This window comes from Sceloporus occidentalis, unplaced genomic scaffold (genome assembly GCF_023333645.1).
Source record: "Sceloporus occidentalis isolate IW3139 unplaced genomic scaffold, rSceOcc1.0.p SCAF_3, whole genome shotgun sequence".
NCBI classification, from domain to species: Eukaryota; Metazoa; Chordata; class Lepidosauria; order Squamata; family Phrynosomatidae; genus Sceloporus; species Sceloporus occidentalis.
The window spans coordinates 206,542,064-206,568,226 of record NW_028316983.1 but is presented as its reverse complement, the minus strand read 5'-3'; the positions used below and the strand labels follow the sequence as shown (position 1 = coordinate 206,568,226).

The window sequence follows — 26,163 nt, the reverse complement described above, 5'->3', positions numbered from 1 at the left end:
TAATAGGTCTTGTTGCAAAAATGCCTAATTACAAGGAGTTAGAATTTTGATGTTTTGATTTGGAACCTTAAGTTGCTAATTGTTTTTTTCGGTATTTCCTGCATCATAAAGATTTGCCCCACAAGACCTTCAGCCTTTCTCTTTGATGTTGTGTTATGTTCAGTCTTTTTAAAACATATGTTGGCCTTTCAAAAATGGTGATTGCTTTAACAACATTTAATCTTTTGCTATGCAGTATGTAAAAACGTTTACTATAAAATAATTATATGTGTGCTTGATAGCTTTCTACTCTTCTAATTTATTTCAGCATACATTCCTACTCCGATTTATTTTGGAGCGGTTATTGACACCACCTGCATGCTGTGGCAACAGGAGTGTGGCGTGCAAGGTTCATGTTGGGAATATGATGTGACATCTTTTCGTTTTGTCTACTTTGGCCTAGCAGCTGGTCTCAAATGCATTGGATTCCTATTCATTTTTCTTGCCTGGTATTCCATTAAGTATAAAGAAGAGAAGATGCAAAGGCAGATGTGGAGGGATTCACCTATCAACACAGTGACTGAAGTGGTGGGTAACACTGGAATGCAACAAAACTATGCACGGACTAGATCCTGTCCTACTTTTAGTTCTCAAGGCGAGCGTGCTGAAGATATGAATCTGGCTGCAGGGATGCATTCCACAGCACAGACCTATCCAGGTCCTCTTACAGAAGCAATAAATGCTGCATTTGAGAAAGTTTCTGAAGATGCCACTCCTAAGATATAGGGTCAGATCTTGTTGGTTGGTTTTAAGTATGGGGCCTTTTGCAACACCTGTGCCTTCTCTTTCATAAAGTGATCTGGAACAGATAATAAACCAACAGAGCTTAATGCACAGAGCCATGGCATATCTGAGGGCTGGATACCTCAAAATTACCCAGGTCAATTTTTTTTACTGTCAGGAAATGGAATTTTAAAATATGTTTATAAGTACTTAAGCTGCATCTGATCCTTACATTCAGGCAAATATTGAAATTATTAGTGATCCTAAGGCAGACAGAACTGCATTATCATTAGGGATTAAGCAATGCATTCACAACCCTTGCATTGGGAAATAAATAAACAATTACTTTGCATTCTTTTTCAAAGCACAACTATAACTTTTCACAGCTATGCAATGGGTTGGATAACTTTTTTTTTGCTCTGAGCATTTTTCTTCAAAAGTTTGTTGTTGAATTGCAAAAAGGCCATCTGAAATAATGCAATGTAGTCACATAATACATTTTCTTGTGTTTTAAAGCAAAGTTACTTGAAGTCACAGAGCAGACTTTACTAGGTCAAGCCTAAATTTCTAAGTCATAATAAAATATTTTCAATTGTTACTTGTTAACCCGTTAAAGTAATTTGATTTTAGCATGATGTGATGTATTCTGTTTAGGAAATTGCAGAACTATAAGCACCAGTTATCAATAGTTTTTAAAGCATAACAAACCTGTAAATAAAGACCAGTTTAGTATCTAAACTTTCTGGAAATAGGAGCTAATCTGCCACAGGTACTCTGCTTCAGTCACCAAGTTCATATTCAAGCTTTTCTTAGACTCAAATGACACAAACAAAAATCTACCTTATGGCAATCTGAGTTGAATTGCATGACATGGTAAAGCTGGCTGTATGGTACAGTCGTTATATTGCCACATGGCCAGACTGTTGTTTACATACCTCAATCGTGTCATAAGTGTCAGTCAGACCACTTGATGGTGCAGTTAAATGACTTCTTTGTTGTGTGGTCTCCTGTCATGCACAATGGATTTTTGTCAATTTCTTATGGATGAATTTTTAGACCAGTGAAATTACCCTTAGAGCTTCTGTCCATGTTAGAGACTCAAGATGTCCATCAAATATTTAGAGCAGAGTACATTTTTTCAGCTCAATTAGCAGCCAAGAATCATGTGCAGGCCAACCAGAGCTGATGTTTCTGGCAGTACCCGAGGAAATGTTTGTATGAAGGCCAAGGTATGGATAAACTGAGGCTGAAACTACACATATTGTACTTGTCTCATACTTTTTTATGACTGGTAATTGTTTTTGGTGCAAAACAGGAAATTATAGGCAAGAGTGGATTATTTCAGAGGGAAGGAATACTTAATGGTTACCCATCCTATCGATTTTATACTCACAAATGACACCTTTCAACTTGTTTTATACTTTTTAATATCTGTTACTCCAGATTTGGAGGTGGGCAAAGGTCTGAATTGACAAATAGCAGATAGATTTATGCAGGTTTCCCTGCTCTTTCCAGTTTTGATCCCAGTTTCTGATGCAGCTTCATATAAAAAAATGTTAAGGGAGAAAATTGTACAGTTGAGTGCTGTATTTATTTATTTATTTTAAAGCAAAAGTTCCAGGTCAGCTTTCTGTTGTTGTTTTTTCTGTACAAAGGGATCACATTTCTTTTGTTGAACATTCATTTTAAGTCCTGTTGTGGAGATAAAGAAGTTCTAATACAGCTTAAAGAGTATGATTCAGAAACCTCTGAATCAGAGAGCAACAAGAGGAAAGACTTAGGCATAGTGATACAGGCAGTTGTCTTTTGGGAGTGCTGCTTCTTGCATCAGGTTCTTTTGCCCTCCCAAGGAACTTCCATTATGATAGTCTTCACTTCTTACAATTACAAGTCTGTACAATTAGCTTTCGCACCCAATGGTGTTTTGCAGAAGTAATCCCCTGTATCCCTAAGCAGGGAAGTCTTGAAACCCAGGGCAAGTTCAGCTATGACTTCTGCTACCATCTGAAAAGTTGTCACAAAGCCTTTGTGCACTGTCAAATTGCTGTTTGGGTTATAATGGAGAGGAAATACAGGGAAGAAAAATGTGTCCAGTTATTACCTTTATAAGAGCAAAAAAACTATGATGGGAAATTTATAAAAGAATGGGAAGCACATTAGGCATTGGGTCTACAGTCATAGCTCAAGGCTGCTAGGGCTCAGTGAATATGTAGGGTTTGCATTAGTACAGATGTATTGCAAAACAGTGGTTCATGCTGGGAAGGGAGTGGTAAATGGGAGAACATTTCTGAAGAGGAAACAGAAGAAGGGAGAAGTGTGTTACTGTTCATAAGGCTTGCATCTGGTGTTTCAAATCACATTTTGCAGGGAGCAAAATATACATTTTCTATGTAACTAGAAATAAAATAAATATGGGTTGCAAGTGCAATAGTTCTGTTTTGAGGAAAAGTGAACCGAGGTACTGAAAAGGCAAATGGTTAGATTTCCAGTCATCAAATGGGAAACTGCCAGTCCGCATCGTCTCTAAATGCTGCTCATGTTCGTGCAGATGTTTGCTCAAGCAACATTCACTGTGAGTGTGATTTCTTAAAACTGCAGGAGGAGATCTGGCCATGCTGCTTAATTGTTTCCCTAGTATTGACAATTCATTTATTGGGCTGATTGATGTCATTCCCTTGGGATGGGAAAGAACTACAGGGGAGTTTCCTTTGGGGCAACAGTTTAATATTCAACATGTAATTGAAGGTCTTTGCCCCTTCCTTCCTTTCCCTCTATTAGTTTTCAAGTTTAAATTTAATACTTTTATATGATATTCATAATATACAGTATGTGGAAGTAGACAGCCATAAATATTAATGTAAAAAGTTTATACTTGTAGTATTAAGGGTATTTATTCAAACTTAATACTGCCTCAAAATATTCATTATTCTTCTATGTATAGTTATTTCCATACTGGTTTCACTCTTGCAATTTGAAAGTGTATCCAAAATTGCCTCTAGTGGAATGCCTTAGTCTGCCTGTATACAGTTCCAGTTATTGTGTCATTTACATTTTTATAAGTGTATCTTACCACTCTTGTATCCTACAATACCTTGATACAAAGTGGAGGGTGGAGAAGCCTAGATTTGTTCTAGAATACCTGTGACCTTTCTTTCTTTTTTTAAATACGGCCAACAGTGAAAATCATTCCTCCAGAAAAAAATGATTGCATCAACTGGATCACCTTTGGACAAACTGGTGCTAAAGCAACATAGTAATCTTTCTAGCATGAGAAATATTTCAGATAGGTTTGTATACAGTAACTGCATGAGCTTACCTTTTGACATCTTCTTAATTGTCTTATGAAATAAGTGCACATAATTATTGGCAGATTGGGCACCTGTTCCTGCTCTGCAAATTGATCAGTTGCTTGAAGTAGTACAGATCTAAAACAGTATTTTTATATACCTTAAATAGAATGATCAAGTGTCACACTGGGAACTTGTAAGGCTGTAAACATAATTTGCTGAAAAGGCTTATTCATGTTTTAAAGACACTGTGATAAAGTGTTGCTAAGCAGCTATAATAGCCAATACCAAGTAGTCAAGATTTTTGGGGTATTTTTTGAGCAGATACAAAACACACACATTAATGTTCTTCTGTATAATGGGACAGTTGTTACCTGGGTTAATACTGACAGTGCAGAGAATCTGTCAGTACAAACAGCTTTCTAACTACCTATCACCTGTAAAAAGTAATATACTATTACTCCTGCAAAATAGAATGGATAGTAAAACAAAAAGTTGGTACTGTAATGGATGTTTGATATTTACTGGAAAGATGTGATACTTTTGTGAGAAAACAAACATTGCAGGGATCACTTAAATATTTTATGAAATATGCAATTCTGAATTACTGTTACTTACCTTTTTTCTACTAGTACCATACTTCCCCACATCCACAGGGGACCTTGGTCATTGACTTGAAGTGAAACAGCAGTATATTGTGTATTTTCAAATGAGATGCCTGAAAGGAGTAAAAAAAGTATTAATCAAGGGACAAACTAGTTAAAAGTGTTGATGTTTAAATAAATGTTTTTGAGAGTGTTGGATGGGAAAGTGTTTATCAATTTTACCCGTGGAAACAAAAATACAGATTTGTGCGAAAAACAATAGGTTACTTTTTAGCAAAGATTTTTACTAATACTTATGTCTTAGTGGAACAAAGAACTGTTTTCAAAAGAGATGTGCAAGTTTGTGTGAACACAATGTATGGACAGGATTTGGGGCAAACATCTGTTTGCAAGAAAACCCTTCAATACTTGACATTTTGAAATAAAAATGGTGTTTCATCAACTATTTGTTGTGCTGTGACAAATATGTTGACAATAGTGATGTGGGGTTTGTCTGTAGGGGAGTACCGCCTTCTCCCTCCCTTCCCATCAGTTTTTCACTGAAAATATCCTGTCAGCTATTTTTAGCCCTGCTAGGCCCTTGAAAATGTCACCGGTGGGGACAAGGGGTTGGGAGATAGAAATATTGGTCTTGCCTGTGATATGTTCATTTCAATCAATGAAAAAAGAACATCCTAAGTTAGGTTGCTGCTGCTGCTGCTGCTACTCCTGAGAGGCAGGCATGGTATAGATAGTTGAGAAGCACCCTCTAGAGAGAGCAAACCCTGGTAAAGTCAGTCAAATTATCTGCTAAATTTCCAAAAAAGCTTAGAACTCAGGAAGGTAAAGGAAACAAAAACAAAGAGGAGGCATAGCACAAGAAGAAAAGGGCTTTCCCATGCTGGCAATTGGTAGAATAATGAGCCAACACCAGCAGTGACTAAAGAACCTTTATGCTGGGTGAGGAGGATGCTCAGCTTTTAATGCTGGAAATGAACACTTCACAGGTAAGACCAGTACTTATTTTCCCAGCAGTGAAAGGGTGAACATCCTGAGATGAGACATACCAGAATTCCACAAATCAAGGATCAACAGAACTGTTGTCTAATACATAGTATAAACTATTGCTAACAGCCTGTTGAGCACCTCCTTGTTGAATGAGGCTTTGGCAAAGACAGAGGCACCCAACTCATAGCACCTCACAAAGGGGAGGCTGGTTTCCAGATGGCTGTTTGGCAGATATCCACCAGAGAAACTATTGGCAAGAGCCATTGATATAATAGCACTTCTAATGGGTTGAATGACAACTTCACCAAGTAACATGGACCCCAAGGACTTCATAGCATGAAGTGATGCAGGCTTCGAGCCATCTGTTGAGGGGGGAGTCTGAAAACTTGCTTCACTCTTCACTGCTGCTGAAAGGAGGAGAAAAAAGAACCAGACAGGAGTGACTTTCCATTCTCTTTAGATACGATTGGGATAACTTTCATACATCCAAGGTATGCAGGACCTTCTCCAATGATTTCTTGGGATGAAAACAGGATGGCAAAAAATAACTTCCTGGTAGGTATTTCAAGGTATTATATACAAGGACTTAAATGATACCATCAAAGCATCTAGGACTATGTGGGAGTCCCAGGATAGGTCATAGTATGTAATTGAAGGTGTTAAAAAGAAGCCCCTGAGGAACTTCCTTGTGTTGATGGGAGAAAGGCAAATCCCTTGCTTGTGAGGGAGGAGGGAAATTCTTACCACAGTCTACCTCTGTGAATATGAGGCTTTCACTACAATGTTGGTTAGTCTAGCCCTTTATTCTTGCACTTAAGGAGAAAAGCTTTTATTGTATTATCATAACCAATATTGATGAGGTTCCTGCTGGATTAAGGGATGCTGCTAATGGTATCTTTTCTTGATGACATTCAAATGTGATGGAAAGGAGGTGCCTTCCCCATTTGCACCAAAATCTGGCCTAATAGTCGTTATCACATTACTTTCCAGGCCATTAATTGAAACCATAATTGAGACCAAGGAAGAACAGCATGCCTTCAGCTGGATGGGACCAAACACTGGTATGTTTTGCCTTCACTTGCTGAGAAGGCTATTTAATATGCTGTAGAGCAGTGATTCTTAGGCTATTTTAAGTAGGGATTAGCACTATATTTGTGTCCATTACACACAGATGTTTCTGTCCCAGAAACTCACTGGGGCTCACAACCAATGGCTCAGGAACCAGTCCTGATCTGGGGGGGAGGGGGCACCACTTCAAGTAGCACTGGTATATAGGATTGGAGGGATATCTGGTTCACAGAATCTGGTAGATCTGCTATCAATCTGAATGAAGTATCTCCAAACTGGAAACTCTGTCAGCTCACAGTTCACTAATTGGTTGTATTAACTGGAGATGCCCCATCTTGTAAGCAATGTAGATTCACCACTTTTGGAAGAGGGAGGTTAGTGGCCTGGACCAACCTCTTCAGCCTATGAAGAATGGGTCACAGTGGATGAAGGAACTCTGTGAGAGGAAATTCCCACTTGAGTCTTCTTGTTGCTGCTGTTGTAAGGAAGATCTTGTGGAGTAAAGGAGGAGCAAGAAAAAAATGACCTACCAGGCAAGCAGCAAGAAAGAAGACTGGCCTTACTAGAGATTACTATCGCTAAAGGGTGCTCCTCAAAAGACTGTATCATTCCTATAGAGGCAAGAGGAAGCAGCAACCCATTTCAGGATGTTCAGCATTTGGATGGGGGGGGGGGGTTACAGTAATGCAAAACAAACAAAACTATAACCATCTTTACCTAATAGTACACATGTCATGACTCTTTGGCTTTCAAATGACTATCTCGGAGAGTGGCTTTCTATCTTCATTATCTAGTGATTATCCCCTCATTTTTAAACAGATAAATTCTGTAGTGCAGAGGATATGTAGGCTCAGTGCTTTTGTAAAATGGTTCTATCAGCTATCAAGGCTCAATTTAGCTGCAGGGGGCACCAAGTTCCTGGTTCAGTACTTATCACATGGTGCTGCAATACCAGAATACTGTGGGCACTGTGGATTTAAATATGTATTTGCTGCACTGAATTAAACCTGCTCCATTTGTTAGCCATGCAGTAAACTTCATCCATGCAACATTTTCTCTGTATCCATATGCTGAAAATTTAAATCTAGCAGTTGTGCTTATTTAGGTGTTAATGCTATCCAAAAAATGAAATGATTCCATTTTAATTTACTCTTTTTCTTAATATTATTGTCTTGCTTCAAATCAGTTTGCTCTCATTTTAAAACAGTCTCCTCACATGAGCAAAACCACCCCTCAAATAACAGTATTAACCAAATTATTTTATAAAATGTACAGCCTAGTGCTATTGTTTGCCACACGGTGCTTTTGTCACATTGCAACAGGAAATACTCTTACATAGTTACACTGACATCTAGTGGCTGGTTGAAAAGGTATGTCAGTATGGCTGCATAACACACTGCAAAAATAATCCAGTTTGACACCACTTTAACTGTCATGGCCCAATACTCTGGAATTCTGGAAATTGTAATTTGTTGTGGCACCACAGCAACACTCTGTTAGATAAGTAAGTAATGTAAAAGAACCATAGTTATGTATGCTGGAAGTCTTTGTTCCTGGGTTTGTTTGTTTTAAATCTGCTTTTCTGTTAGTTTAGTTTTTAGTTAGGGTTTTTTTGTTGTTAGATTTTTTGTTTATATGTTTCCATGTCTATGAGTGACAGGGGAACAGACCCCCATTGACTGCACCAGTAGCTGTATGTGGAGAGGAATTATTATGCTGGAATTCAGTGTACATCATGATAACTGTGGTGCTTGTGCATACATAAAGACCATACAGGATTCAAGGCAACAATAATTAAAACACGATACTTCAAAATTCAAAAAGACTAGTAAAAAATTAATGAGCTCACCCAAAGCCTGGCAAAAACTACCACAATTTCGGCAGTAGGGCTTGGAATTTGAGATACAGTTGGTGTTCTGTGGCAATTGTCCTAGGCAACTGAAGCATTAGGTGGCGTTATGTATTCCTTACGACAGTATAGCATTAAGCTCTGGTTTCACTCATTTCAGCTGTCTGTTTTTCTCACAATAGTAGTGAACTGGTTTACTTGAACACTCCCTCCCCCATGAACATTTGATTTGGCAGATTTCTATGAAACAGGTACAGGATCTCTTTATTTCATGAAATATTGCTTCTAGACTTTCCTGAAGCCAGAATTGTTCTATAAAAGTATTGCAGAATATTTTACATTAACACAGTTTATAGCCTAATAATGTAAAATCTATATACAAACAACATCATTCATGCCCATAAATAAGTTTGTTTCGTCATTCAGCTCATGACATACATGATAAACACCTAGTTAATTCCAACAAATTTACAGAGCTTTCCTTGGAAATTATTTCAATGCCAACTAACACCATGGGACACTCAAGTGAGAATTTTAAATGTTAACTTTAAATGTCACTTCTTAAACTGTGTGTTAACACACTATCTGCATTAACACACAAGAGCTGTACTTTCAAATAAACCAGATAGCTGAGAAATAGCACTGTTCAGTTCTTTTTGTTATTTGATTGTTCAAATGTTCAACTTTTTTAAAAAAAACTGTTTGGTGAAATCTAGCAATTAACTTTTGTTGACATTGTATTAAAATGAACAATTTGCATTTGCATACTACTTTTTTAATATAATTGCATCTTATTTTCTCACTCAGCAGTTCTACTCCATCTCACCTCAGTGTTCATTAACACTGAGGGATATAGGGGAGTATCGTTTTTTGATGTAAATAGAGGGGTCCTTTTACATATACATCTCATGTGCATCTAGGAGATTCCCTGCCTGTAAGGAGAACTTGTATTAATATGCATAGCTACAAACCAACATTCTGTATTACTACAGAGGTAAGGTGCATGGCTACACTGTGTAGAAAAAAATGTGGGTAGCTCAACCACACATTTTTTCATAAATAAGTTCCACACTTCAGTGAATATAGCAATGTGGAATACTGCACATAGAGTATTTGTGTAGGCACCTGTTCTTTGGATCTGAGTTCATATTTCTTAAATCTAAGAATAATCTGAGTAGTTTCTGACCATATCAATGTTTTTCCTTAACTAGCAGAAATGTAACCCCTTTTCCAAAACAAAAATCTGAAAAAGAAAAGTCTTAATATCTTTTAACCACTTAGTCATTGAAATATGAAGTAATTTTACTCCCCTTCCATTAATGCTTTCATTAGCACTATCTGGGGGAAAAATTACCATTAATTAAGTTGAGTATAAAGACTTAAAATCAAACATGATTTTCTGCTCAGTGTTCAGGTAATTAGTTTTCACAATCCATCCCTCATACCACTTTCTCTACCAACCTATTTTATTGTTTTGGAAATTACACACCATTAAGAAAACTAAGAACATGTAAAAATATCAGATGAATAAAGTGTATGGCACGCAGATTATAAAAGTGCAATATAATTTTACTCTTGACAGTATGAAATTTCAGTGGTTAAAGTTGTTAATAAAAATCCATTAAACAAAGAGTTTAGAGGGGGTAGAAAAGCCCACTTGTGATGAGTCACATTTGGAAAAATCTTTTATAACATCTATAATGTGACTTAGCAATTTCACATTGCACACTATCAAACGACATGACTTAGCCATTTCTTTAGAATATTGGAATTCTTGCTCTTGCAGATATATGAATGCTAGAATTTATGCATGTGCACGTAGAACATACATTGTAGGGTTCATTTTGATTTTTTAAAAGTGTAATAATCATTTTTTAAAAATTGGAATATCAGTTGTCAGGGCTACCTCTGTTTGTCAAATAATTAATAAGTAAGGAAACATGTATGTGGACTTGCTTACACAACCTAATTTGAGGACAATGGTGATAAAACACTGTCTTTCACATTTAGGAGCTGTGAAGATTCTAGAGAGAGTTCCCTTTTGCTTAACACACTCTCCATTTTAGGCTCCAAAATGACTGTGTTTGAAGCCTGATGAATTACTTTGGCAGCTGAGTTTATGGGAAGATAAGTTTGTTCTTCAAAAATATCATCCATAGATTCCTTGCCTGGGGCAGAACTTTTCTGAAGAATGCTAACAGGTTGTAAGATGAAGCTATGTCTGGACTCCAGCTCTGTCAAATCATTCCCACTGAAATCCATTTCAAAATTAGCTGGGTCTTCAGTCTCCAGCCAAATTTCAGGTTGGTGACTACTCCAGTGTGGTGGGTTAGGACTCTTTTTTGCAGGAATATCATTACTTGATTCAAGTTGACTCTCCTGGCTTAACATAACCGTGCTCAAAGCCAGAGCTCCAAAATCTGTTGGCATGATCATCTGTGATTCTTGGGTTGTCAACCAACTTGAACCTTCATCTGATTCAGCAGAGCTCATTTCCAACATGGCAAATGGTGTGGATGATTCATCCAAGTACCAATTAGGATGAGCAGTGGGAGTCTTTGCTCTTCCATTTTGCTCAGAGTAACTGTTCAGCAGTGCAAAGATTCTATCTACATCCTTCAAGTAATTTGTCCAGTCATCAGGACTAAGTCTGTAGTCATTTCTGGCTTCGTACAAACTTTCATTCACACTGTACAAGTCTTCCAGTCCTTGCCAGTTGACATTTTCTGTGAAATTTGGCAGCTTATCCTTCCCATCCATGCCATAACTGTCCTCTGTCAAACGAGAAGAAAAGAAATGGTAGACAATAGTTGCATGTTATATTATCCTGTTTCAGTTCAATAGATGTGAGTAGAACATTTTAAATACCGAATTCCCATTTTAAAATAATGTTAGTATTTTGATTTGTTGTATGAAAAGGACAAGAACATTTTTTCTTTAACAGAAAGGTATAGAAGACTCAGTGAATCAGCCTCCATAGGTTGAAAGAAAGGCACATATATGATAATATCAGTGAAGACCTATGTTCAGTCATGAGCATCATTATCACAAACTAAATTGCCTAACAGGTTAACCTCAGTTAAAACAGTTATACTGAGTAAATTGTTGAATGGTGAATCAATGTGTAGATAAATCCAACTGATTCAGTGAGGCTACTCCAATTTGGACTAATAACAGGACTTAGATCAATGGAAGTACTGAGTTAATGCATACCATGGCCAATATCCTAAATCTTCATGTGCAATTCCATGCCATCCTGCTTATCAGAAGCTGTCCAAACTTAGAAGGGACATGTGTGGGTTTGGGAGCGGGGAGGCTGATTCAGACCATGGAGGTGGGGAGAAATTAGGGTGTGCTCTCAGATGAACTGCACCTACCTTTTTCTTTGCACAAGAGTCCAGAACTGTTGAATCTTCATAGTCTGAATTTCCTCCCACCCATCCCCACTGATAAATGATAGTTGCAGGTACTTTTTATGACAGCAGCTTGGGTGGTGGGAGGTTTTTGGATGAAGAGCTAGGAACTAGACCTCTGCATCCTACCCAAAAAGGGGCTTACATGCCCATAAATCATAAGCAAAATGCCAACCACTGTTTCTTATATCTCTATTAACAACAATAACTACTACTATAACTACAACAATTTCCAGGGCAGCAGCATCAAGACTAATTAAAGGCAACAAAGTTAAATATTATGAGGATTTGATGATGATCAAAAAGAGCCTTTCTTGAATAACTGAGGTATCCAACCATGGCAGGTGGCCAAATGTTGACTGTACGTTTTCTATCTTTAAAAAGGTTACAGTAATACAATTTCCAAAAAAAACAAATGGCATTACAGTGCTATAAATTTCAAAGGATGAACAATGTGGAGTCGACGGCTTTCATGGCCGGCATCCATAGTTTTTTGCGGGGTTTTCTAGAACATGGTCACATAGCCCAAAAACCCCACAAAAATGATGAACAATGTGTAAATTATATTAATCAATTAATAGATACACATATGAACAATTACAAAGGAAAACACTGTGAAGGCCTTAGCATACTAGGACCTCTCTCTGTTGACAATGGAAATATCTGAAAAGGTAGGTTGGGAGGACACTAATGGAATTAATAATTACTGGCTTAGGGGCAAATAATTACTGGTGGTAGATAGATAAGATACACAGATAGAGCTCCAGCCTGAAGCTACTGAGAAATGAGGTGAAGATCAGTTTGTCCAGGAAGACACAAGATTTTCGTAAGTAATTAAAAGTGAGGAGACTAAAATAATAAAAATAATTAAAGGGACAAACTTCTCTCTTTTTTCAAAGACACAGGCAGAGTGTGCTCAGTGGCCACAAAATGACAAACAGCTATTTGTGTGAAGCACAGTAGAAAGTGAAGCAGATAAGCAATACAATTATCTGAAAGAACGCATGGCTGTCTGTTATGAACACTGAACAAGAATTTTCTGTTTTTGGTCTCATTGGGGCCAAGAATGTTCAGATGGTGATCTCTCTCCCCTCCCCCCATACTCATAACTAGCACTCAAGACTGCTTAGAAAAACCAAAACAGATAAAAACACCAAAATAATAAAAACATTGTTGGGGAAATGAAACTATCAATAGAATTATTAAATTAAACTAGGAAAAATTTAAAAGGCATTCATCAATAAATACAATCAGTACAGCACTTTATAAAAACAACAACATCTTTCCCTATAAAAATCAGTTGTCAAAAGTCTGTCAGAATGGGAAAAAATGTCTTAACTTGGTGAGAGGAGAAACAACAAAGATGAAGCTAGTCTAACCCGATTAGCAATCCCAGGGCCTGGTAGAAGCCAATGGAAGGACAGGTATACTGATCTGTCTGGAAGGTCATGTCCATGGATCCTTCATTGATGGAGAAATCATGGAAGGAGTGATATATGTCATGACTGATGAATGGAAACTCCAGGTTCAGAGTCACTATTAGGGAACATGTGGCTTATGATCTATATGTTACACCTGCCATTTGCTTCTGTAGCTGTCTGAATCCTTCCCCCCAATGGGAAGCAATTCCTTCAGGACCCTTAATTTACCTTTACATCACACTCCCCATGCCTTATTTAACTGGACAAAGATTTTTAAAAACAGAAGATAGCTTTTGACTCTTCTTGTTTTAATTGGGAAGGAGTAGGCTCCAACAAATTAGACACAGATCCTTGCCCACCTAGCACTGGGTCACTGAAGGTTGTCTTCAAGACCTGCTGACATGCTTCTCAGAGGCACCTGGCTGGCTTCTGTGAGAAACAGAATCTTAGGTCTGGCCCAGTAAGGCTGTTCCTATGGTCTTTAGTAATGTGGAGAAGAAATGGCTGCAGTTGGGCACAGCTCTACAAAAAACAGAAGGAACTGTACAGTATTTGTTATATTTGAAGAACTCTGTGACAAACCAACCATCTGCAGGGCAGTAACTTTAACATAATAGCTACAGTTTGTTATTTTTTAAAACAGCAGTTTCATAATACTTCCTTTTTCATAGAGGAGAGAGGGGAACTGGATTGAATAGGGAAGGATTTCATTGGAAATCACTACTTTGAACCCCATTTTGGAAGAAAGGTGGGATACAAATTCATTCAATCAATGAACCAATCAATATACTAGGCATAACATGATACATTTTTGAAGTATAGAAAGGACAGTTTTAAAAGGAAAACAAGCAAGCAAGCAAGCAAACAAAAAGGAAAATAATGCAATCTCCTTTGGGAGTCTCTAGACACAAAACAGAGGTGTGATGTCAGTTGCTCATCAAGCTACAGCACAGGAACCTTGTGAGAGCTTTCTGTACACCTTCTTTTCAAAAATAATTTTATGAACTAAAGAAAACACAAAGACACAAACCATTTTATTCTGAAAGTCTATCACTATGAAGCTATGAGAAGTACATTTACTTCAGGACAAAATAAAAGCAGTTTGGTAAGCAAAATAAATATTTATAAGGAAAGGTTTTTTGTTCAGGGAAAAGTAAACCAAAGAAGCTATTTGACACTTTTATTACTTCTTACTTTCCAGAACTAGGTCTTGATATTACGAAAATATCCACTTATTCATCTGTATCTTATGGACTGATGATTTTCTCACACTTTCCCTCAAATACCCTCAATGGTATTTTAAACATTAGAAATCTGCCATATAGCCTTTACACGTGGGTCATTATCACACAGTGCAGAATATAAGCATTAATTAGGTCCAATTCTCTACTGATGTTTGGAAAGCGAATGATTGCTTTCATTACTTTTTTCTAAAAACTCACACAATTAGGTGCTTTCCATATGTCCCATGCAAGTATGGATCAGGTCCATGGCAACTTAGCTTCAACAACGCTATGGTATCATGTGCTTTCAGACCATATACACTCTCCTCTCCGTTTTCACGGAGGATCCATTCTGGAAACCAGCCCCCCTGCATGAAAACAAAAACTGCCAGTATTCAAGCCCCATTGGCTTGAATGGTGCTGAGTGTTCAATTTTGTTCCCCTCTATTTGCCACTTGTGCATAAGTGAGGGACGTGGATCCCAAGTCTGCAAAAACAGAGTGGCTACTGCACTACTCAGTGTCACTTTTCACTTTGTTGACAAACTCAGGAACTATAGAACACACTTTGTATGAGAGTGGTTCAAAGTTGCTGAACAGCATGGTCCAGGTCTAACCTGTGCAATGCATGCTGGTGTACATGAGTGTATATGCCTTCAAGTTCCCTGTCAACTTATGGTGACCCGATGAATTTCATAGGGATTTTATAGGCAAGAAATAATACTCAGTAGTTTTGCCAGTTCCTTCCTCTGAAATATTGTCTACAGCACCAGGTATTCCTTTGTGGCTTTCCACCCATGTACCAACCAGGGCTGATGCTGCTTAGCTTCTAATAACAGGCATGCTGGTACCAACTGTATGCAATCACACTTTTGCAAAACATCAATTTCTGTGGGAGTTAAAGCCAACAATGACATGCAAATGGCAGTCTATTAAACTGCCATTTCAGTTAGATTAGTTACCAATGACTATGAGAACAAGATTTTTCCCCAGAAGCTTAATTATAACTCAGAATACTGGAAACCAGAATACATTAACCAAACATAAAAGGGTTCTTCTTACAACCAGAGGTCAACCACATTGTCCTTGCATATGATGAATGCATGGAGATGAAACAGGATAGCACTCATCAGCTCCAGTTAGTGTGAAAAAGACCTACACAGAGCTTGGAAGCTTTTTTAAAAAGATAACCTAAGATTCACTATTTGAAGAACAATGTTTTAGTTGTTAATGTGTTGTTTCTGGTTACAGTTCATTTTTCAACAAAAATACAGTTATTAAAAACCAAACTTGCAAAAATATTCCCAAATGGTTTCTCAAAATCATTTTAACAAAGAAATGATGGTTGCCACACCCCAAAAGGTACTAGTGTTGGGGGTCATTGTATTACATTATGAGATTGTTATTCCGTTCATTATCACAAAAAGTAATGTGTTGTAGGCAGTATCATTATTTGTAGTGTGTGACTTCCAAGTTCTGCACCTACAAACTAATAATTATACCCAGATAAGGCCCCTCATCCAAGGTTCCCAATCATGCTGAGCAGTCTGATATGCTGAGCATATAGGCAAATTCCTTTCAAACACATACTAAACTTAATAGATTGGATGGGGAACCTCTGACTGTCCAGATGTTGTTGGACTCAAACTCCCATCAGTGCCTGCCAGCATGGCTAATGGTCGTGGATGATGGGAATTGAAGTTGAGCAACAGTTGGTGGGCCATAGGTTCCCTCCCCTGTTGAAGATGTAGGGAACAAGGCAAGGAGCCAGTGGACGAGTGGGCATGTGAACAGTAGAATGACTCTACCAGTATGTACAGCAACACATTGTTCAAGAGAGTTTGCTGCACTTCCCCTCCCTCCACCCCAAGAAAAGGATGATGAGTGAATTTCCTAAAGCAAAACTAATGTAAAATGACTTTGGAGTCTCAGTGTGAGCAAAGTTAAATGCAAAGGGGCAAATGTAACCGCCAGTGGTTGGGTGAAGGACATCGTTAGAGCTTGCATGCAGCAAAAGCTATGCACTGTGCAACAGGCAAAATACAGACATTAGTCAAAATGGACCAGGTCATGCAATTATTTTGAAAGAAGCTGCTGAGGAGAATAATAAAGTGTGGATACCTGTGTGGATCATAGCTTCCTCCATCTTTACTTCCTGATATAGGAAAATACAAGAGTAACTTTTGTTAGTGTTTAGATTTGGTAAAATCATTCACAATGTAGTTTCCATGCAGAGCATCTAATCCCTAAAAGGAATTTTATTGTGTTATAATTAGATAAAGCAGCAGCCCAACAAAGACACCTGGTAGAGAATGTTCTAAAATAACTCTAAAATAGGAAAAGAAAGTGATAAATCATATCAAAAGGAAAACATTTATTGGTAAAAGAAAGCAAAACTCTGAAATTAAGAGAGCTGAGTTTCCCAGGAACAAAACTATTATTTTGAAACATTTAACGTGCTTCAGATTATAGAAGATCAACCCATTAGCCCTTGGTGAGATGAATAGGAAAACTAAACAGTGACTAAGCTGTACATTTTTCCAGTGGGACTTGGTGAACCTTACAGCTAGAACAAAATATTGTTTGCTGAAATACCCGATCACTCAAATGCATGGAAAAGAAAAAAGAAAAAAAAGAGAGAAAAGAAAATGGCAGCCTTGGACTATATCCAGACCTCGAGTCAACAGAGTGAAAAGTTTTGTAGCACTCTTGGTCAATGGAAGATCAAACAGAGACTTCAAAGTTGACTCTGATTAATGGTGACCCTATCACAGGGGGCAAAATTTATTTGAGAAGGTTAGCAACTGTCTTTCTCTTAGGCTGAAAAGAGTGTAACATAGCCAGATTCACCCTGTGGATTTCCATGGCTGAATGGTCTCTTGGAGTCTTAGTCCAATACTCAAATAACTACACCAGATTCACAAAATCAATTTACTCTAATATTTTGAGTAGCAATAAAAGAGATACATAAATACACACAACATTAAGAGATCATGGGCTAACTTCCAAGAAGAATGGTTAATCTTTAGTATGAAAAGAAAAAGAATCTGAATCCAAGCCTGTGTCAAAATCTCATTCCCTTATCCCAATTTTCAGATATAGTTTGGAAAAACAATTGGTATTATTTTCTGGTGAGGAAGGGAACTTTTAAATGGCAATGGCTTCTTCACATGTCCCAGGTTGAGTGCTTATACCAGATAGAAAGTCAAACTACAGAATGGCCCTGACAATTGCACAAAATAATGAATAATGAAATAAATACTGCACAATTATTCTGATATTATGTATTGATACCAGTTCAAAGTGAAGCGTCGTATACTTTTTCCTGGCTAAAAACACTGCCAAATGCTACTTTCTGATTATGCTTAAGGCATTATTTCTTAGCAAAAATCATACATGACTCAAGCCAAACTTTGTTCATAATTAAGGATGGAAGGCAAACGAATGTTCAGAGGTTCATAGCATTTATTACCTGTGTCAAGCCCTTTAGGTCTTGGATTACATTGTTTATAACCTTGACAACTTCGTAGCTCCATTAGCTGTATGTGTAGTTGATTCAAAGTGCCTCTTTCTACTGTGTGTACTGTGTTTGTCAGCTGTGCACAGGAAGAAAAAGATGACAATATTTTAGCATCAATGCTATGCATGTGTGGTTAGAAGGAGAACTCACATGCCAGCATCTTGTTGTTGATATATGGAGGTTATAACTATGTATACTTTTTCCAGATCGACAAAAGGAGGTATCCTGTATGTTTTTATGCAAGACTTTCACCTTAGCTCATGTGATGACATGGGAGAGGGCTTGCTGGGCACAAATCCATTTCCCTGGCTGCAGGTGTGCACCAGGGCTCATTTGGGCTGCTTTTGACCACCAAGTGAGGAAGGAGAAACCTTACACTGCAGGGTGAGGTTGCCCTTTCTTCCCTCTATTATTTTATGTTGTTAAGGGAAATAGCTGAGCAAAGTGAGTAGCCTCTACTACAGGCTCAGCCTCCATAAGCAGATTGGCAGAGGCTTATACTCCACCAGCATGATGTAGGATATCAGCTACTGAGTTCAATAGGGCTGAATCCCAAGGAAGCACATGCAGGAGAGGTGGGGCACCTTCACAGTTCGATATTTTCAGCTGCAACTCCCATGATCCCTTACTAATGGTCATGTTGACTGGGATTTCTAGGAGGTGAAATCTTAAACACCTTTAAAAACAGTGATTCCTCAACTGTGGTATACAGGGCTCTGTGTATTGTGTGCATCCAAATTGTTTCCTACTTATGGCGACCCTAAATCAAACCAATCATGTTTTTTTGCAAGATTTGTTCACAAGTGGTTTGCAATTGCCTTCCTCTGAGGCAGAGAGCATATGACTTGCCCAAGGCCAAATGCCTGCAACTGCAAAGTTTGCATTACCCAGCTACCAAATCCTCCACACTTAATTAAATGAAGTCACAGTATTAGGAATGAACAGATCAGTCAACATTCATACTGTGTCATTTTCAAACATAAATCAGTTCCATCAATTTTATACATTATCTGCTAATTTATTTTAAATAAACATTTTGCATTTATTTTTGTATGCAGCTTTTCTTATCATATCCATTCTGTATGAATCTTTCTCTATTCTATCCACTGTTTGTGTGCAAATTTGTCCCAATATCCATTTTTATACAGTTTACAAGTTCAATTCAGAGGAGTTCAGAAGCTAAACCAATGGTGCAAAAATTGCAGCCCATGGGCTGCAAGTGGTCTCAACCCCTTTTTACATCCCCATGTTCTCCTGGAGTTCCACCAAAAGCTCCAATTAGAGGTGAAAATTGCCCCCACATTGATTGATTTATTTGTTCTAATTTATATCCTGCCTTTCTCCCAGAATGAGACATAAAGCAGTTTACAATGTAGATTAAAAAAGAGTAGCTAAAATAATATATAGCACAAAAGTTTTTTTAAAAAAACACTGAATAGCCAAGCCAATTAACACATTAATTTAAAACAATGAAAACATTTTCAGCATATGTTAACACATGTTAAAAATACAGCACACCCACTGAACATCCTTCTATCCCAGCCAGTTTAAATAAAAAGGTACTTGCCTGCTGGTGAAAAGCCACCTGAGCTGAATCATCTTTGGAAGGGAAGTCCATAGCTTAGGAGCAACTATTGAGTAGGCTGACTCCTATGTCATCAAGTGAGTCTATGAAGGTGATGGGACCAGATGAAAGCCCTCTCCAAAAATCATAAAACTCAGGCAGGCTTATATGCTCCCCAAAGACCCCCTGCAACAGTGGGATTACTCAATATATCTCTACTTCAAAGTCCACCAAATTATCCAGTAACTTCTCAGACTGATTATTGGCCAATCATCAGGAAGTGTAGGCTGCTTAAGGGGGTGAAAGCTGTTGTTGCCTCTGCTGAGGTTGCCCACCTGGTCTAAAGAATAGCTGCATTCCAATCTGTACATTGAGCCAGGAAGTGCACATTATACTAGTTCACTTAAAACCTCACGCCAAACCAAATCCACTAGTACCTGAACCCAATGTTTTCCAGCTGCGAGTTTGCCATTTGGAAAGAAAGGGAGGTGGTTTACACACACACACACACACACACACACACTTTTACACATATGCATTGAGGCCATGCACATTTTATATGTGGGCATATTTCTCAGTACAAAAATATCTGCTAAGATGCAGCCTTTAGACCAGTTCCCTGGGCTTTTATCAGAAGGCACAAGAAGCAGCCATCAGGCCAGCTCAAGACATTTGGCTGTCAGAAGTGACAGGTAAGATGGAATTCCCTCTTTATTTATGTATAGAAGCTAGCTATATTGTATGTTTAATTTGCAGCACTGGTGATGGGAGAATACTCTCCAATACACTGATGGCACTAGGCTAGATAAGGGGTCCCAGGACAAGTTGTGTGGCAGAGGGAAACAACTGTCCAGAAGGAATGCCAAGATCCTGCCAGAATTTCCTCTAAAGGCCATCACTGCTCCCTGCCAAAGGATAGGCCTAGCTTCCTGCTTGCTGAAGCAAGGGCCTGGGTTTGACTGTGGTTCAATTCCCAAATGTAGAATTACCTGTGAATTCCATGTATGTTGTCTTAAGTGCTGCATGGAATGAAAGTAGGACATAAATGCAATAAGATAATGAATTCAATGATCTTGTAGACAGTGCTTGATTTATAAATAGTTTAAAACACACATGTGCACACACGCACACAAAAACTTACCTGGTAGGGGTCAGTGTTCATATCAAAATACTCCAGGAATCCCGTAGCAAATTCACAGAAGAGGAAGTTGTGTGTTTCATTTACTGTTCTCAAACACCAGTAAGTGTTGTTGTTCGAGCTTGTACAAGCACAAAATGATCCCACTGTGGGAAAGGGGAAGAAAAACAACAACCTCTGTGAAGTATGCATTTACTGAAAAGGGCAATTTGTACATAGAACTGCCAGGTCAACTGTCATATGTGCAGTTTCACTTGCATCCAGCACATATAAGTGTTCACACTGTACTGTATCCCTTTAGCCCTCATGTTAACAGAAGCCCAGAGGTGAGTGAGACAGCTGGAAAGGAACCAAATGATTTTCTCACACTGGTGGTCTTTAAGCAAAGGTGGAAAGTGCCTTTTGCGTATGATTTAACCAGGGTTAAGAAATATTCCTCTTTGGAAACATTTCCCTGAATTTTCCTGCCTGGACTTTTTAATGCAAAAAGGGTATTTTAAAAAGCACTAGTTTTCACATTTGACTTCCTGCACTGTCAGGAGATTGAATTAGATGATTTACAAGACTCAATTTGATTATTTGCCTGCAGCAGTAAACAGATGAGGTCACTGGTAGGTTTGAGAGTACTGTTCATTGCGTGGGAGGCTGAGATTCTAGGCACCATCTTGTTTTAATAGAGGAAGTCCTTGCACTACTGAGTGTTGAGAAACCTGAGCACAAGAATTCTGGACTAATGAGAATCTTAACAGTTTGGGACTTAATCTGCACAAAATTCACATACGGTCATTTTGTGCAGAAAACTGCATTTTTGTACATAAAACATAATTTTCTTCATAGAAGAGAATATTTCTAGGGACATTATTATTTCCTAAGCATCAAATGCTGCTTCTTGTTCAGAATGTACTGCAGTTAGGGATTTATTCTGCACCAAATTTGCATGTGGTTGAACAGTACTCTCTCTGCACAGAGAAAATTTCTGTGTAGAAGTATTATTTTTGTGTTTTCTGTGCAATTTTTCTGCAGAATAAATCCTGAATTGCCTTGAAAAACTGTAATTTTCAGTGGGAAATAAATTGCTAAATTCCTTCCTTTAAGGGAAAAAAAAACTTTGTGAAGAATCACATCCTTAATCTAAGGCAATCAGGCTTGTGGAAATCTCCTTTCCTCAGAAATACAAGGAAGTTATTCCCACAAAATGTTCCCAAGTTTTGATATTGAGGTTGGGGAAGAGGTGTGTGGTTATCTTTTAATCCTGCCTGAAATATTTGGCTGAAAAATACAGAATTCAAACCCATTTTTTCTTTTGAGTTCTGGTCCAAGACCAATGTCCTTTGGGCCTCTACCAGTTGACACAAACCCTGATTCCCATGAACATGCATCTGCTAGAAACAGTTCTCACAGTTCCAGAATGGTGCTGTCTGCCAGTGATTGTTATCATGAGTAAAACAAGTGAGTCCAGGAAGGCTGCATTCATCTCCTTTCTTCTGGCGCTTCTTTCCTTTCCTTTCTTTCTTTCTCCGCCGGTTTTCTTTGAATAACTGAAGTTTGCCATCAACCTCTTGGGCAGCTTCCCTAGTCAAATTCAATAATATTTAATAAGCAGGGACATAACTAAAATTGTTATCATTCCAGTCCAGCTTTCCCAACCGAGTGCTTAAAACGGAGGTATTCGTGATAGGCACCCCAAGTCCAGGGACGGAGATTTGTCACCCAGTCCTGGATGGGGGTCACACTTACCCCTAAGAACAAAGTTCGCAGCTTGGGAGTACTCCTGGACCCATCTCTACAGTTATCATCTCAAGTGGATGCGATAGCCAGGAGTGCTTGGTACCAGCTTAAGCTGATATGCCAGTTGCGTTCCTACCTGGACCGAAAGGACCTTGAAACAGTGGTACACGCACTGGTAATCTTTTGCTTAGACTTCTGTAATGCGCTCTACATGGGGCTACCTTTGTACCAGGTTCAGAAGCTTCAATTAATTCAAAATGCAGCAGCCAGATTGATCACTGGAACATCCAGGTCAGATCATATAACACCTGTCCTAAAATCCTTACAATGGCTGCCAATTAGCTTCCGGGTGCAATACAAAGTGTTGGTTGTTACCTTTAAAGCTCTACATGGCTTGGTCCCAAGTTACCTGAGGGAACGCCTCTCCCTACACAATCTGCCCCGCACCCTCAGAACAACAGGGAAGAAGCTGTTAGACTACCCAATGGTCAGACTAACAGTTACTTCCAAAAGAGCATATACAGCTATGGCCCCCAGGTTATGGAACAATTTGCCGGAGGAGATCTGTCTCATCACGACCCTAGATGCCTTTAAGAAGGCACTAAAGACAGATCTCTTCCAGTGGGCATACCACCTGACCTTCTATAAAGAACTTTAGGAAACCCCACTTCCGGTCATAATAGCATAACCGCCTGTTGCCCTGCGATTACTGTAATTTAAATTTTTATACTTTGTGATGTTTTTATGATATGTATTTTAGACATGATTGCCTGTATGGAGATTTGCGGTTGTAATCCTGCTTCGATCCGTTGGGAGAAGCAGGAAAATACAAATAAACTTCTTCTTCTTCTTCATATTATTATTATTAAGTCTTTTTAAAAAAAATTAAACTAAGGCTTTCATTAGCCCTCGCTATACTGGCTAGTGATTATGGGAAGTGTAGTCCAATGCTTCCAAAAGGAACTATATTATCCTTTGTGGATAAGCATTGATTCGTATGACAGAGAGTAAAGTTCAAACTTCCTTGACAGACACACTAGCCTAAATGGGGATAAATACACTTCTGGGCAGCTTCTCATCAGAAGTATGTATATCACCTAGCTTTGCTGCCATAGCTATATCTTCCAATGCTACCCCCTCCCACCAACCCATCCTGGATGTGCTGTGATGTGGCATCTGCAGTGTTCTCTGGAGTTCTTGGGAGATTCCTGCAGGTGACATCCTTGCAGTCCCTCCAGCTACAGGAAGACAGCTGGATGTGTTGCACTGCTCTCCAACGACATGCAAATAGTCATGTATCTGTGGAGCTGCACTATAATACTACTTTCCTCACTGCGATTTATTTGTGTTAATCCACTCAAGGTTTAGCTATGGTCCAAAACACACTGCAGAAATAATCCAGTTTGATAATCCAGTTTGATTTCCTAGCACTGGCTCAGTGCTAGGAAATCCTGGGAACTGTAGTATATTGTGGCACCAGATATCTCTGACAGAGAAGGCTAAATGTCTTACAAAACTACAGTGCCCAGATTTCCCTAGCATTGAGCCAGGGCAGTTAAAGCAGCCTCAAACTGGATTATTTCTGCACTGTGTTTTGCTCCTGTATTCTAAGAGTTGAACAGGATTGTCCCTCAAGAATTTTAAGATGAATTTTTTTAAAAAAAAGATTATCTAAAATCCAAATCTGATAAATTGTGCTTTATTGCTGTCTTATGCCACTTGATATTTTGCACAGAGAATGGTAGGGTATTTATGCTAAGGTTCCAGATTGGGAGATCCATCATAAAGTTCTGTACAAGTGGAAATTCACCCCAACGCACCTTTTTGCTGCTGCATCCTCCACTTCTAACATTAATTTACTAGCTAGTGGAGTGCATGTGGTTGGCAGAGAAGTATCCAGCTGTGTTTTTACAATATAAAATTTAATTTTTATTGTAAATAACTTTATACTGTTTTAAAGTATTTGATGTTTTAATATAGTAGGCTTTTAAATTGTATTTTAAGTTTCTTATTACTAATTTTTAAACCACATACTTTGTTTATTATTATTATTATTAACCTTTATTTATGAAGCGCTGTGAGACACTCTGTGTCCCATCTGTCAGACAGTCAAAATATAAATTAAATAAACTGATGTTCTTAAAGCTGCACAGTAATGAGGAATTCACTGCGTCCTCCTGGGGGTTTCTGTGGAGGATGATGTCTGTGCTGTGTTGCCCAGTTATAAAAGATACCTGGATACTTCACTGCTGCACCATTGCTCTCCACCAGCCAGTAAACTGTTTCTTTTGGGGGGTTGAGTGAAATAGCAGCTAAAAGATGTTATCATTGCACAATGACAAAAAATGATTTATGCAGGTTTAACATGGACGTCTACCAGCATAAGTCACTGACAGGATGCCAGCCAATATTACAATAGGGCAGGTAACAAACAAGATGAATTAAAAAATAATAATGAATTAAAAAACAAAAACAAAAGATTGATGGAAGAAATATAATGCAGAAGTCAAAAATCCCACCATATTTTTCAGTCCATCTGTTTGAGAGATTACCTATATGGACTGTAGCTTCTGCTGATAGTCTTCCATCAGCTAATGTGCCAATAGATAACGTCTTCTGTTTATACTACATCTCAAGATGACATGATGGATTAGAGGGGAAAGAAAGAGAGGAAGGCTTACTTGAATGGATGAAGGTGACTTGTTTTCAGCTTTTCTTGACCTTTCACCCCTTTTTCTTTGCTGTAATAGCTGCAAGAGAAATGTTATGATAAAAAAGTTCTGAAAAAAACTTGGCTGTCACATAATTCTACAAATATCTTTATATAAACTGCAAAACTGCCTTTGAATGAAACCTGTAAAACACCTGGCATGATAAATGCTCAAATACATTAAATCAGATTTGTAACAGAAGTCAAATTCTGGGTCAATTCTTCTAAAAAAAAAAAAAAAAAAGGGCAGCTCCCTGTTGTAAAAATGCAAAGCTCCCCAAAACATTACCAAATTACCTGCAGCAGACATTCGAAGGCATATGTGAGAATTTAAAGGGAAGGATGCTTTTTTTTTAAGCAGGGCAGTGATATAATTTTTTGGGGGGGCAGTACAGCACTGTAACCCCCAACATTTGGCTACCTGCACTATAAAAAGAAGTCAGAACCAGATTAACATATACCCACAGTTTGGCAAAAATGTATGGTTTCTGTCCTTGAACTGAGATATTTGTAACAACAAACTTATGTAAATTGTCCCCATATATATGTTGTTTTCTGACTGGAATTATACAAAAGGGAAAAATAATTTTACATACCTCATTTTGCTACAATCACATTCATCAGGTTTTCGTCTTTTCAGATGTCCTCTCACTTCCCTTAATTTTTTAATTTTATCTTGGAGAGCCTCAATCTATACAGCAAGAATATATTCCATAGTTGATGATCTTGTCAGGGATAAAATAATTACTATGAAAATATTTAATATTTTGCTACCTGAACATTAATGATATTAATATTTCACTATAACCCTTTTAAAGCATCCTATACTTTATAATCCATATTGTACGCTGCCACTACAATAAAATATCTACTTATATTCACTTCAAAA

The 26,163-nt window shown here is 38.1% G+C and overlaps 2 protein-coding genes across 4 annotated transcripts in view; one reads left to right on the top strand and one right to left on the bottom strand.

The window, feature by feature from the left end:
• LOC149317403 (solute carrier organic anion transporter family member 5A1-like) overlaps positions 1-5,075 on the top strand; it is a 67,891-nt gene extending 62,816 nt beyond the window's left edge. The window contains exon 10 of one of the 2 annotated variants that reach the window (XR_016280630.1): positions 308-395. Coding sequence is in view for 1 of the 2 variants with exons in the window: in XM_089517429.1 (XP_089373555.1) it covers positions 308-765 (458 nt within the window). In the remaining variant the exon portion in view is untranslated. Of the gene's footprint in view, positions 1-307 lie in introns of both variants that reach the window. The other variant, XM_089517429.1, reaches the window with a different exon arrangement.
• A 4,851-nt stretch (positions 5,076-9,926) lies between these two features.
• SULF1 (sulfatase 1) overlaps positions 9,927-26,163 on the bottom strand; it is a 68,856-nt gene continuing 52,619 nt past the window's right edge. The window contains exons 13-19 of one of the 2 annotated variants that reach the window (XM_089518898.1): positions 25,871-25,965; positions 25,246-25,314; positions 22,236-22,408; positions 20,840-20,982; positions 18,087-18,210; positions 16,736-16,769; positions 11,217-11,332 (exon numbers count right to left, since the gene is read on the bottom strand). In XM_089518898.1, coding sequence (XP_089375024.1) covers positions 11,302-11,332; positions 16,736-16,769; positions 18,087-18,210; positions 20,840-20,982; positions 22,236-22,408; positions 25,246-25,314; positions 25,871-25,965 — 669 coding nt within the window. In that variant the 3' untranslated portion in view covers positions 11,217-11,301. Of the gene's footprint in view, positions 11,333-16,735; positions 16,770-18,086; positions 18,211-20,839; positions 20,983-22,235; positions 22,409-25,245; positions 25,315-25,870; positions 25,966-26,163 lie in introns of both variants that reach the window. The other variant, XM_089518897.1, reaches the window with a different exon arrangement.